The sequence below is a fragment of the Molothrus aeneus genome, chromosome 21 (assembly GCF_037042795.1).
Source record: "Molothrus aeneus isolate 106 chromosome 21, BPBGC_Maene_1.0, whole genome shotgun sequence".
In the NCBI taxonomy this organism is placed as follows: Eukaryota; Metazoa; Chordata; class Aves; order Passeriformes; family Icteridae; genus Molothrus; species Molothrus aeneus.
Genome location: NC_089666.1, coordinates 6,839,560 through 6,853,756, shown reverse-complemented (window position 1 = coordinate 6,853,756; position 14,197 = coordinate 6,839,560). Strand labels below are relative to the sequence as shown.

Genomic DNA, 14,197 nt, shown 5'->3' with positions numbered 1-14,197 from the left:
GAACAGCATTGAGTGAGTCTCCGTGAACTTCTGCCTAATGCACAACGAGCCTTGCTGTCAGCCTGGAAGGACACAAAGGTGGCCAGGATTTGGCAACAGAGCACGAGAGGTACTGGTGGAAGACATGGGCGCTAGCTGAATCCGGAGGAAGTGGACAATATGTGTACACACCAGGACCCTGGGAAGCAGAAACCCTTCTCATCCCCATGTAATTAGGATCACTTTTCCTACTGACCAAGAAAGCCTGTTAGATGTAGGATTTGGTTTTCTGTGTGGCTCCTGCTTTTCACACAAGTTTCCAGCTGAGCCAAGTGTGGGCTCAGCTTTAAACACTGCTCAGCACTGTCAGCCCTGTACCCTCTATTCTCATGGGGAGCAAGTGGTGCTCAGATTCTTCAAATCAAGGTTTCTGTGATGACTCCCCCAAAGCCACCCACTTTGACTGGGAGGGCAGACCTGTATCCTCTCCTTTCATCTGCCTCCTGCGATCCCCCAGCTCCCACCAAAAAATTCCTCCTTTTTGACAGAGGAAATTCCAAATCTCACTGGAATAAGTTTAGTTCACATTCAGTAACGTCAGGTGTTGAGAGGACTTGGTGATGAACAGCTGAAAATTCATTTCCTGAACACTGACAGAAAAAGTAAAGGAAAATAACTTTGTCCTTTCCAGGGCAAGGGATGTTTCTCGTGCTTTCAGGGAAATGTTGCAAATGACATTTTTAACAAGGTTCTTGAAGCAGACGCTCAAGACACAGCAGCACGTATGTTTGCAAGTCAAATCCCACGTGGTTCTATATGTAAACTGGACGCCTCATGTGCCATTACCTGCCTTAGACATAAATGAAGCTTCAGCTACCCCCCTCCCTTCCCAAACAGTTACCCATTTTTGCACAATCCTTTGACAATACAGCCCTGCAAAAGTATTTTACTTAAATCTCTTCCCCCAGTGAGAAACCTCAGCTTCTTTTCATTTTCTCTAGTTTGGGAACATTTTTTTTTTTTTTACATTTAAGTTCCCCTCCTTTTAGTTTTTATAGCAAATAAAAGCTGCAAATGGTGAGGTGGGGTTGAGTGGTGTGAATTAAAACAAACTAAACCAGAGTCCAGGCACAATCACCTTGTGTCTGGGAACGACAAGGGCTTTCCTATCAAAGGAAACTGAAGGTCACACTTTCCCTCATTGATCTTGCAATGTTTGTTAATTACTCTGTCACTGATGTGGCGAAGGATAATTAAACAGCTCTGTTTATATCTTATATGCATAATTATGTGCGCTGCCACTGAACTCGTGAAGACTAGAGAATGTGCCTCTCCAGAAGGGGAACGGACAGACGGAGATGAGTTTCAGCTGCATTATTAACAGGAGGAGGAAAACATGCGCACACACAAAAGGAGGAAAGTTTGATGGATTCACAAAGTGCTGAGATCAGGGGAGGGGTGCGTGCAGGTGGAGCGGATTAAGGGAAGATCTTTCAATTACAGATCCAGCCCAACTGAGTGACAAATGGGGAGGGAGCTGCTCTGCCCTAACGGAGAGAATTCAATCACCCAAAGCTTTTATCAAGGCTTAGCACTCATACACCCCCTCAAATCAATCTGGGGGAAACCTGGGTATCAGAAAGGGAGCAAGAAAGTCATCTGAGGCTTTCCCCAACATCTCTTGTTGACCTCAGCTTTTGAATGAACCACAAAAATGAAGTAGAAGCAATCTGAAAATAGGGAACACACAGCCAGAGGAAGAACACACGAGATGGTGGGGGAAACTTTGATTTGGAAGTGGCATTTTCACCAGCTCGATGCTGAGCTCAGGGTGGGCAAAGCTTGAGGACTGGGCCCCTCGTGAGGGGAGGCAGCACCACGACACGAGCATCACCTCAGCCCCTCCGCCCGGCCAAGGCACCACAGAGCAGCAGGAAGGGATCGTGACATTCACTGTGAGGTGCCTCTCTAGGGACCATCCCAGCCTTGCCCTGGCTCAGTTCAGCCTCCCACAGGCTCCCCCCGATCCGGTCCAGTCCCTGGAGGAACGCCTTGACGGCCATTCCTTCCAGAACCTTCATCCCGGCCACTGCTCCCGTCCCACCCGGTCCGGTCCCTACCCAGGGATTTGTGGTCTGGAAAGAAGATCCAGCCACGTCCACCCTCACACCACCCTTCTTGGGAAGGGGAGGCTAAGCCAGAGGCAAACTCCCTATGGTCCCAAGAGCAAAATGACAGGCCTCTGCAAGGGGCTCAGGGCTCTCACTCTTCCCCTTGGCTGCCAGGTGCTGCAGGACCTGCCATGGACACAGAAAATGTAACTCTGAAGCTGTCCTGTGTCAGGAAATGGAGGGGACAGAGGGCTTACCTGAGGTGGTTCCTGCCCCCAGCTTGGAGCCTGGTTCGCCACTGGAGGACCGGTAGGCATCGTCCTTTGCTGGCCCATCTGAATCCCTGTCATCCAAGAAGTTGCCATCCTGTGAGCCCCTCAGAGCGTCTGCCTCGTCCCCGTTATCTTCCTCGTCGCTGCAGCCCTTGGGCTGCACCATGTAAACCCCTTCAGGGGGCACCTCTGTGCTCTCGGTGCTCTTACATTCCTTGCCCTCTGCTCGCCCCAGCAAGGGCTCCTCATTGTACTCCCCGTTCACCCACTTCTCGATCACCTCCCTCCTTTTGTCCTCCTCGATCTTCTGCACGCAGCTGAGTCCATCTGAAAACTCTGTCCCCAGCTCTTTGGTCCCAGGCTGGGGCAGGTCCTTGTTGCTGCTCTCCTGCTGTGGCCCCTTGTCCGCACGTGCCTGCTCGGCTCCCCCGTGGTCGAAGACGACTTGGCGGCTCAGCTTGGCACAGATGGCATTTAGCTTCAGGCCGCCTTTGCGCTTGGCAGCCATTGCGGGTTTTCCTGAGGCTGCGTCAGTGCATATAGTTCTTTCAGCTAGGAAGAGAGAGGAGAAAGAAGCAAGGAAGGGCATTAGTGGGATCAGGCAACTTGAACCCAAACAGCAAAAGCATGGTGCCAACCCACGGGGCTCTCATCCTTGGAAAGGTGGAGCTACTATGTGCTTCCTAAGCTCTGAGTGGAAGCCCAACCAGAAGAGCTCGGTGAGAAGCATCCTCTGAATCTGCTGGGACCAAAATATGCCACTGGCCACTAGAAATTTGTGCTGGGACAGAACTGGCTTTGACAGACCCCAAACATCCCAGGCAGGTGAGCGTGGCACCAACCTTTGCTCCCGGCTGAGGCAGGGTAGCAGTTTGTTAAAAGCCTGGACTGCCCCCTCCTTCAGACTGCAGCACCACCTGCTTCAGGTCCCTAGCTCTATCCCGGATGTAGTGGGTGCCAGAACCACACCAGCCAGCAACTGCACCCCAGCATCTCTAGCAAGGACAACAGCTTCCCAAGCCTAACCCTATGGACAGTGAGGAATTCACCTAAAAGAGTTTGTGCATAGTCTCAGAGAAGAGAACCAGTATGCACCTAAAAGAACCAGTATGGAGGACAGGAGCCCTGGCAAAGTGTGTGTGCTGGAGCATCACAACTAGACTGGTGTGTCACAGTAGTATGGAGAAAATCACTGTGGGCTGGTACTGGCTGATCAGGCCCCTTTGCCTGCTCAGTCTCGCACACAGGAAATTCTGCTCTCATACTTCCCAGCACAATCAGCTAATTAGTCTGAGTTTGTTATTTTAATGTAGTTTATTCATATGTGACAGCTAGTAAAGGAGGGGTGAGAGAAGGTGGGGGGAGAGAGGAAGAAGGTAAGGTCTTAACTTCAAGGTCATGGAGAATCTTGAACTAAATGGTCTCTATCAGAGTCACTTGCATAATTACTGCACCAACAATTAACAAGGTTCAATCCCAAGTAAAAGCAAAATAATTATTCTAAAGCAGTTGCATTGTCTCATTTCTCTCTTTACTTCTGATACCTCTGAGAGATGCCCAGACTAAGCAGGGTTAAAGGACTGCAATGGGCACACAGCCTGGCTCTTCCCCCAGAGCAGAGCCAAGGCAGACCCTGCCCTGCAATCCAGGGCTCAGGAAGAGCGCTCAACAAAACACCTGCTGGTCACACATGCCACAAGAGTTACTGTGGGGATATGGTTGGAGGTGGAGGTCCCTCCAAAATGGGGTCTTGGATTTTACATTGTGCTGAAAGAGGGGCCAGTCACATGTAGAGCAAACAGAGCATGTCTCCAGACCTCAAATGATGAGAACGGGCTCCTCTACTGCACAGGACTCCCTCGTGGCAGCTCAGCTCACACCTCCCTGTCACCAGCACAGAGGTGCTGCTCCACAGAAGCACAGTGAGATTAATCAGACCCCCTACAATGCACCCAGAAGCCGCTGTGACAGCCCCTAATCCCGTAACATGACAGCCCAATACAAACAGACTGAAACTTTAGACCTGCTGTCCAACAGCCAGAGAATGGCTGCTTAGCGTAAACTCCTGACAGCTTCAGACACGCTTCCCTGTCAAGGACTGCAAGAAAAATAACCCCCCGACAAATATATCAGCCCCCCACACAAAGGGAGGCAAAATGTACTCCTCCACTTTCCAAAGGCACCCCCTGGCACTAACACCTACGTGCAATCATGCTTTCACCGAGGGAAAGCACACGATGCTCCCAAACACGTACCTCCCCATCTAGAAATTACAGCTGTTCAAAGAGCTGTGTGTATGCGCTGGCACACTCCGTAAACACAGTCCTACATGTACAGGTTAAGAAGTCCCATCTCCCCAAAATACATTCCTGTGCCTTCCCCCACGCATTCCTTTTTTCACACATTCCCCAACACAAGCCTGCAGCCCTCGCACATACAGATGGGCACAGGCAGATGCCCATAAAGCTGCAAGTCTTTATTTGCTGGCACCCTCCTTTCCAATTGCATTCCCACTATTTAGGGCACAAAGTGAAGGCTGATCCTATGTCCAACTGGTACCACAGAGGGAATATCAGGAGGCTGCCGTGAGCTCCAAGTGGAGCCTGGCCAGGACACCTACAGCTCACGCCTGTGGGCTCAGGCCAAGGGCCAGGAGAGCCCCGCTGGCTGCAGGTGGCTGGGACGGAGCCTCCATGCGGTGCCTGCCCGGGGCCAGGGCACTGGGTCAGCACGGAATCACCAGCCTCTCTCCCAAACACTGCCTGGTGATTCCCTGTCCACGTTCTCACGATAGCCAGCCCTACTTAACTGGTGAGATCAGCACCGCTCGCAGCCGGAGATAACTGGGAGGCACACATTCGGCAGCCCAAATCCTCACTGCCCTACCCCTTTCTGCCAGGAAGGCAGATCCCATTATTCTGGTCTGGAGGTGAGCAGCCAAGTGTGTGCACCAGCTGGCAAATGAATATATAAATATTTATTCAAAGGAAAAGAGGAACAGACGTTCCTGAGGCTGCACTTGCCGCGTATGCAGCAATTCCAGGGAGCCTGCAACTTGTCTTCCATTCCTGCTCTGCCTCCTTCCATCTCACACACCCTGGCTTTGCCCCTCTACCTCTCCAGCTTCTGCCCCCCAGCTCCTGCCCTGCCCCTTGGCATCCTTCCTTTCCCTTCTTTTGTTTGGGATTTTTTCTCTTTAACATTTTGAGAATATTTTCCTAAAGTTTAAGCTAAAAATAAAGCGAGTTCTGAAAACATGCCACTTCCCTGATCTATAGAATTAACCCTCCCAGAGACCTTCTGGAATGGCATTTGCTCTGAAATAACAGGGCTCTATATCTCACCTATTCCAATACAGGTGGAAATCAAAACCTCCAGCTTCTCCTGCCAACCTTGCAACCACCTCTCTCCAAGTCTGGACACATTTTATCTTTTCATTCCCTTACTTCCTTGTCTATGGAATGGGAGGCAGATTCCTGTTCCCTTCTTTTAGGCGGTCAAGTCCATGAGCAGAAGGGAAACCCTTACAGAGAAATGCTGAACATGAGCCTCAGGTTGGAGGACACCATAGCACCTGTGTTTCATTCTCTCGGGCAGAGGGAGAGAAGCTGCTGGATGAGGGATCTTTGTATCTGCCCAAGGTCGGCACTGCCAGATCCCAGGAGCCAGGCAGAGGCACCTTCCCCCCAGGCCGAGCTCCCCACCCCAAATCACTGTTTAAAGATTCCAGGCTAAGTAAACATCCCCCTTCATTTTCTTCGTCTAAATAGAAATGTTTTGATTTCACATCAATCTAAGGAAGCCATTTATAACCTGATCCTGTCACAGGGACTTTTCATCTCTGCCCGGGACAAACTCTCCCACAAGCTCTATTTACACTGAGCACTTCCTCTGAAAACAATGCCACCGGGAGTTTACTCCTCTTTCCCCCTCTCCACACCCTTCGAGGAGACACAGGCTCTTCCCCCCTCTGTACCCATCGCTGTGGCATCTTGATGGCAATCCTCGCTTTGAAGGAAAGGCAGCTCTTGGTGCAGATCTTGCTGCAGCCAGGGCTGGCAGAGAGGTGCACAGAGCTCACCTGGCCATTCTGCTGCCCTGTCAGCCCAGGCTGCTGCCCCTGCTTCACCCCCTGCCCTGGGTCCCCACGTGCTGCCAGCACCTCCCCTGCAGGCCCTGGCTCTCTCCCTCCATGCAGCCCTGCAACAGCTCACCCAACTCCACAGTGCAGTGCTGCAAGCTGGGCACGGCTCAGCCCTGCCTCCCCCGAGGCAGAAAATGGGCTGTGGGGGACACACGGTGTGCAGGAACAAAAGGATCTGCAGCCTGGACAGAAACGGGCCATCCCAGCCAAGGGGCAAACTGCTACACAGATTATAAATCCAGCTTTGCAGGGAGAGGAGGAGAGAACCCAAGCCTGGCTTTAGCGTGGGGTTAATGAAAACACACCCTGACAGAGGGGAGGAAGGGTCCCAGCTGGAAAAAAGGGCGTACGGGAGCTGGGTGAACCAGCTGGCATGGGTGGAGGGTAACAGCAGGAATTTACTGCTGTGGAAGAGCCGGGGTGCAGGGCAGACCCCTGCCCCTGGGGCAGGAGGGCCCGTTCTGGGGGGAGAGGGTGCTGGCTGGGGAGGGACAGCGTTGTCACTTCACAAGGCCGGGTACGTCGAACAGATGGAGCTTTCATATTCCTATTGAAGAGTTTTAAGCCCAGCTGAGCAGCTCCGTTCAGGAGGGAGGTCCCACTGCCAGCTTTCCAGGAGCTGCAAGCTCTCATTCGATTAATTATTAACAGCATTATTTGGGGCGGGGAGGGGGAAGAAAGGAGGGCTGACATGCATGCACAGTCCTTTTCTTTTTTAACCACTGTGGTGCAAACTTCACTGGAGACACTCCAGTCTGCCCAGTAGTCCCAAGGAGGGAGGACAGCATGGCTCGCTGGGGTGGGAGGTGAGGATGCTGCACCCTGGAGCCTCTTCACACTTGAGCTGCAGTCCCTAAAATGGAGCCAAACCTTCACAGCAGAAGGCCAGTGGAACATTGGGAACATGCTTCTAAGGAGCAATGCCCTGGCACTGCCCAGCCACATGCTGGGAGGAGGCAGGGAAGGCAGCCAAGTGCTCAGCCCCTACCAGAAAATATTCTCCCTCCAGCATGAAGACCTGTCTATTACCCTAGGCAGGGCCAGGGCAAAGGCAGAACACCCCAGGCATGGCCCACAACGTCTGAGAGTGGATTTAGTGCGTATTCTCCCCTCTTCAGTTTATCAATAAAACATTTTATTGCTTTTAGCCCAGGAAATGACCTTGGATTAGTGGATGCTGTCTGTTCTGGCTGACCTTGGGGAGTTCACAAAGGCTCTTTAACAACGTCCTCTGCCCTGGAAGCATGGATCCCGCCTGTGCGTGCCTGCAAGGAGCTGGGGAAAGCCCTCGGTGCGAGAGTCAGACGTGACAGGCTCCAGCTCAGCACTGGCCAGGCAGGAGAAGGAGAATCAAAGACGTGGGAGGGGAAACGAAGTGAGCAGCCAGGGTGTCCTTACCCAAGAGCTGCCAGCTTCACTCCCTGCTTTCCCACAGCCATGAGGGCTCTCCCCACACGCCCCATCCCTAAACCAGGGAGGAAAGGCTGGGGACGCTGCTCTGGTCCCCACAGACTGCCAGAGCACAGTCTGCCTCCAGTCCTCACTGCTTGACTTTCTCCTGCCCCCCACACTGGCAATTATAGACCCACAAGGGTCTACTTTTCTCCCTATTTGCAGCTCCCAGAGAGCTGAACCCTGGTTCAGCCCTGGCCCAAAGGGGCAGAGAGCAGTGCCAGTTCCCTTCAGCAAGCCCAGACGCTTCCCTTTGCTCAACCCTCTCAGCTGCAGAGCTCAGCTGTGATTTCCTGATCCCCCAGCCCCAGTGCAGGGCAAGCACTGGGCAGCGAGTGACAGGATGCCCTGAGAGCAGGGGAAGCCATGGGCTCCAGAGATCCTGGTGCCCTGCACTGGGGCTGCCAGCCTGTTCCTCACCTGGCCATTCGGCTGCTCTCGTGCTGCTGATGGGGCTTCTCTGGCAGAAGAGCTTATGAACACAGGGAGCCCCTCCTTTACCCAAACAGAAAACAGCCACAGCATCTCTGAGCAGTGTGTGTTTTCTGTGCAGGAGTGCAATTCTAAAAGGAGGGAATGGGACAGGAGAAACCAAGAGGAATTTTCCTCTCAGGGGAACAGACACTACAAGTGAAGAGTAGTGAGTGCAGAGCCAGGTCCCTGCATGCCACAGGGCACAAACAGCCCACCCACCCCCTTAGGCCACCCCCTCACCGCCCTCTCCCGACAACAGAAAAGCCTCCCTTTTTAGCCATGTCCTCTCCCAGTGTCCCCTGGTACTGGACACAGAAGGTCCCCATCCTCTCCTGCAAACATCTCAACCCTTCCAGTGCTGCCCACAGAGAGAGCCCCTCCTGGCACCGCAGACAGGCAGGCAGGACCCCCTCCCCAGTGCCTGCCCCCCGCCGCCAGGTGCCCGTCTCCTCCAGTCGCATCCTCCTGAAGAGCAAGCCCTAAAGTGTTAACGGCGATTGGTGAAATGGCACAGCAGATTGCTACAATAAATAATTTACTGATATTTATAAATATTCAAATCAGCAAGCTTCAGAAATTGAAAGGGGGGGACTCAGTTGACGGGGAGGAGGGATGTTTAGGGAGGGGAGGGGGGTCTGACATTAATTCCCAGGCTCTCCAAATTCACTCGAGAACTGTTTCTCATTTCAAACAAATATTAAATCTTTTGGTGTCAAGCCTCCAAAAATAAAATATCAAAGAGAAAGTCACCACCCCCTTGGTGGCCAATGCCTTGTCTGCCACGACTCTGGGTGCCCTGGGTGGCCCTGTCCTCTCGAACAGCCACTCACTGGGGGAATGGTGGCAGCCTGCGCTGGCCAGGCACGGGCTCTGGCAGGAGCTCGCACACCCCCACCTCTAATGCAGCTCACCACAGCACCAACCACCAGCCAGGACAGGAATTCCCATTCCTATTATCTACAAGCCCCTGCCTTCATCTTCCAGGAGGTTTTCTAAACCCCACTGGGGAGAAAGGGCTGCACGTTGGTGCAATGAAGATGGAGTCAGGACTCTCGGCTCCACTTGGGAACACGGCTTTGTGACAGAAACGGAACAGGAGGTCAGTCCTTCACTCCTTGCCTCTGGAATAGAATTTGGTTTTGGTGATTCAAGCTGGGCATTAAGAACCAGAAATGCTGGTTTCCAACCACAGCGTAGCCATCAGTCTCCCCAGCTTTCTGTGCCTAAAGTTTCCCCATGCAGGGGAGGGGAGTGAGGACAATTACCCAGTGCTTTGGGGTCTCTGTATCAGCACTCTATGTCACTGTGCTGGATCGTTAGAGAGTCTTTTCCACCTCTGAGCATCCTACTGACCCCTTAGATGGCCATGGGAGATGATCCCATGTTTTCCCCTAGACCACCCCACTGGTAACACAAGGCTCCAGCATGGGGTGAACTTCCCCCAGATGAGTAATGGCTTTTCTAATGCACGGGCAGGCTGTCAGCTTCCCTACTCCCAGTGTTTTATGGGTTTAAGTGAACGGCTCTGAACTCCCTAGTAAGAAATAAAGTTATCCCTCAGCGTCCCTTCTAAACATTTCACTCAGTGCAAACGGTGTTTAAGAAAAATGAGGACATATTTCTTCTTAAGGATGCAGTATCCCCCTTCAGAGGCCTAATTTATGCCATATATCACTGGCCAGGGAGAGAAAGGCAGTGCAGACCTCACACTAGGAGTGAGCTGGCCCTAGCACAGCCGCTCCTGCTGCAATGGTGCAATGGGCTGCAACTCAAAAAGTCCTCCAGAGTCCGCAGAGTCCCTGCTGAAGAGCCGAGCTGGCTGGCAGGCAGCAGAGCAGGATGGACACCTCCAAACGCTCAGCACCGTGCTGCCTGCCGGGCTGCCGCAAGCACCCCCGAGCTGCCCCGCCGCAGCCCAGCCCAGGGCAGCGCCCTTGTCCCCTCGGAGGCTGAACGGGGACAGCCCCCGGCCCCTCTGCCTCACCCCCGGGCTCCTCTGACACTCTCACCCACCGCTGACCTGCTCCACCAGCTCCTGGCAGGCATCTGGCACAGCTGGTGGGGAAAGTGGTTCAACTTCGAGCAAGGACAGGACTAATCCTTCCTCACAGCTCTTTAGTAACGCACGTCTGAACCTTTTCCTAGGCAGACCTCAAAAATTACTCTAAATGTGCTTTGATCTTGTCTACCCCCAGCTTCCTCACTGAGAGAGCCACTCAGGGTCTGCTTCTCGCCCGAGTGCCAAGCAAAGCTCCTCATCTCTGCCCTTGCCTTTGCCTTGCTCTGCACTCGTGTGCCCTGGAACCTCCAAAGGACAAGAAAAGAACGCCTTTCTGCATACAAGTAACACAGGAAGCTTCTACAATTAACAGAAGGAGCCGAGTGTAAAGAAGAGGGGAAAAAAGGAATTCTGATTCTGCCACCCTCTCTGCTACTGTTCTTTCTCTTTGGGCGAAGGACACCACGCAGGCTCCCCTTCTGCCCTGGCTCCCCTTCATGGATCGCCCACTGGGAAGGGATTTCTTGCCCAGCTTAGCAGGCCCACTGCCTTTGCAATTTAGGTACTATTGCAAATCGAGTAACAGCAGAGGAAAAGCACTGATAGAGGACAGATTGAAGCTCAAAAGTCCCTTGTGTCCTGCAGCAAACTTCCCAGTTCATTTGTCAATGCAGGATCTTTGATAAGACATTTCAGCAGTTTCCTTCCTATGAAAACCTGCTCTCAGTGCTCCAGCCCAATGCAGTGAGCAGGGTCTTGGGCTCCCCAGGCTGAGCAGCAGCTCCCTGGGAGCCTTCTGTCCTCACCATCTTTCTTTCAGATAACATAAAGCCAAGAGGATCAGCTTTTCTAATCTAGTTTCTCTTCCTTGTCTTATTTATTTGTTATTAATTTTTTAGTCTGGTTAAAAGGTTTACTATCCAGAGGAGCATAAGTAGCCTCACTCAGCCTAAGTAACTCTATAAATCAAGCAGAACTGCTAACATCTACATCACAATCCTGCCATCAATCTCCCCACAGGTTGTGAGGAAAACCAAGGGGGAAAAGACATGAAAGGGAGAGTGAAGAGTAATAGCTCATCACCCTCAGGTCCCTGCAGGCTCCCTGTGGCCCTTAGAAAACTCCCCGTGAAGCTAGACGTGTTGTCGGGGAAACTAAATGCAAACACAGAGCCTAACTTCACCTCTCCCTAGCCCAGAAGCACAGAGTGCCCTGGAGCGCTCGCAGGAGGACACAGGGGATGCAGAGAGGGAGGGAGGGAGGGAGGGAAGGGGTGGTGGAAGCAGAGGGCTGGGAAAGCCTCTGGAGCAGAGCCTGCTACCTCACGTGGGAGCCAGCTCCCAAGGAATGAAGATGAGGCCAAGACCTGAGCCTCCTGGAAACTCTGCATAGACCCCTCTCTGGAGACTGAAGGGGGCAAGGCAAGGGGTGCAGGGGAACACAGAGGTGTGATCAGGAGGACACCAGATTTGGCAGCAAATACCTGACACTGGGGAAACAAAAAGGACCAGGGAGGGAGAACAGATCTCTTAAAGGACAGATTCAGAAGGGAATTGCTCAAAGTTTCATCAGTTCCTCTTGGTGACTGTCTTTAATGAGTGATTTTACAGAGAACCCTAAACCACCAAGACCCAAGCCAGGGGACACCAGCTCCCTGGTGTCAGGCGGGGCTCATCCCTAACCGAGGGCAGGGGTTAAGTGAGCCAGCTCCTAAAATAGGGTCCCTCTGACCCTTTGGTAGTTGGTCGGCAGTTTAAGAGCAATTTGCAATCCCTTTCAGCACTATTAAGCTCAGACCTAACAAAGAATGCAGGCTGCTAATTAACTGCAGTGGGAAGTCGGCAGCTAAATAGGAGTTGGGAGCAGTGAATGCTTGTTGCACCACTAAGAAATGCAGGGCCAGAGAAAGTTCATTACTGTGGTCTTTCAAGGTCCTGCAAAGTAAATCAGTGTGTCAGCCTGCAGGAGGTGAGTGAAACCTCAACAAGGGCTGCATACAAAGAGCAAACCAGAGCATCTCAGCCTTCCAGCTCATGTTATGTCCTCTCCACAGCCCCCAGCTGCTGCCTGAGCTGTGTGTGAGCAGGTAACTGCTCTGGGCTGGGTGTGCAAAGGGAGCACTCAGTGCCCTGACAGGTTTCTGTGATCCCCAAGTGGGGCTGAACTCTTTTGTGAATCCAGAGCAGGTACCCAGTACACACCGTACTGGGAACTCAAGGGCTCTTTGAATCCCTGCAGATGTCTGCGACCTGCAAATATTGTGCAGTGTGGTTAGGAGAAATGCTTCCATCCTGTAGGAAAGAATGATCAGGCCAGAGGAGAAAGAGCTCTGGTGTGAAAGCAGAGGGTCATGCCTGAGTTGTTAACTCAGCAGTCCTGTCAGAACAGCATGGGAGAGCAACCCCATGGCTGGGCCATGTGGGCACTCACTCCATGCTTCCCACTGCTCACACCACTCTAATTCCATGTCTTGCTTTTTGTCACTCTTCCTTCTGGTCATTAGGGCTCATCTTCTTATCTCCTGTGTCCTTGTGAGCCTGTCCATGTGCCTGTGCTATCACTGACTGCAAACACCCCTCCGTGGGAACACACACGTGCACAGAAACGTGGCCGTGCAAGGTACACTATCACACGCAGAGGCACACACGACCCTGCACACAAACACACACAACTGTACGCACAGGCTAACGCACACCAGCCTGTGTAGCTGTGACTGTACAGGTGTCACACCTGCACATACATACGTGTCCATACAGACACAGCACCTGCACCCTGCACGCACACGCAGCCAGCACCCCAGGGAGCCCGCAGCACCCAGGCAGGGCCCAGAGCAGCCACATGAGCAGCCAGCACAGGCAGCCCCCGGTGTGAGCAGGGCACCCGCGTGCACTCACGCCCCGCACACGCTCCGCCTGAGCCCCACGCCAGATGCAGTTTGTCCTGCAGCTTGGAGTGACAAGACAGTGGACTCCCAGCTGGACCCTGCAGCCAGGCTTGCAGCAGGGACACACGCATTCCCCATCCCACCAAAGAGCCCCTCTGTGCCCCCAGCCCATCTGCACCTCACACCTTAAGGCAAACAGAGCACCGGGGAATGTCTCATGGAGCTGACGTCCCAGCAGAGTGTGTGTGCCGGGCAGGGGATCTCTCCCTCTCCCTCTCTCTCTTCCACTCGCATCTTTTCATGAACTCTATTTCTCTTTCCTTTCTGAAAACAACTGAGCTGTAAATACTGTTTAACCTTCTTCCCCCCTTCCCCCTCCCCTCTGCACTATAAAAACACAAATATGCCATAACTCAGCTGGCTCAGCCGCCGCGCCTCCAACATGCCCTGCTCCAGGCCTCTCAGGAAGGTCATAACAAACGACTTTCCGATTCAGTGCTCCTGAAATAATTTTGTGTATTAAAACCTGAATCTGCACTTTCTGGACCGAAAGCCTCTCTTAATTATGGCAAGCGTCCTTGGGATGGACAGTGATCCTTCACTACAGCACTGCTAACCAACCGGAGAGGCAGTGGCTCTGGCTCCCCACCACCACCTCCTCCTGCTGCCCCCTCCCACCGCCACCCAACCCACAGCCCCCCTTGCTCCCTCGCCCCCCCGCCTTCCCTTTGCCCAATCTGTTTTCAAAGTGTGTCTGTCCTTTATTAAATTGTTTTCTTTTCCACATTATCAGTTGCCATGGAGACCTCATCTCTCGGATTATTTGAATTTCATTATATCTATTGATTTGGGAGCATTTCATCTTTTTTATTGTTTTTCTGT

At 52.8% G+C, this 14,197-nt stretch overlaps 1 protein-coding gene across 1 annotated transcript in view; it reads right to left on the bottom strand.

The window, feature by feature from the left end:
• CASZ1 (castor zinc finger 1) overlaps positions 1–14,197 on the bottom strand; it is a 78,711-nt gene that overhangs the window by 41,244 nt on the left and 23,270 nt on the right. The window contains exon 2 of the mRNA XM_066564235.1: positions 2,348–2,914. Coding sequence (XP_066420332.1) covers positions 2,348–2,914 — 567 coding nt within the window. The remainder of the gene's footprint in view (positions 1–2,347; positions 2,915–14,197) is intronic.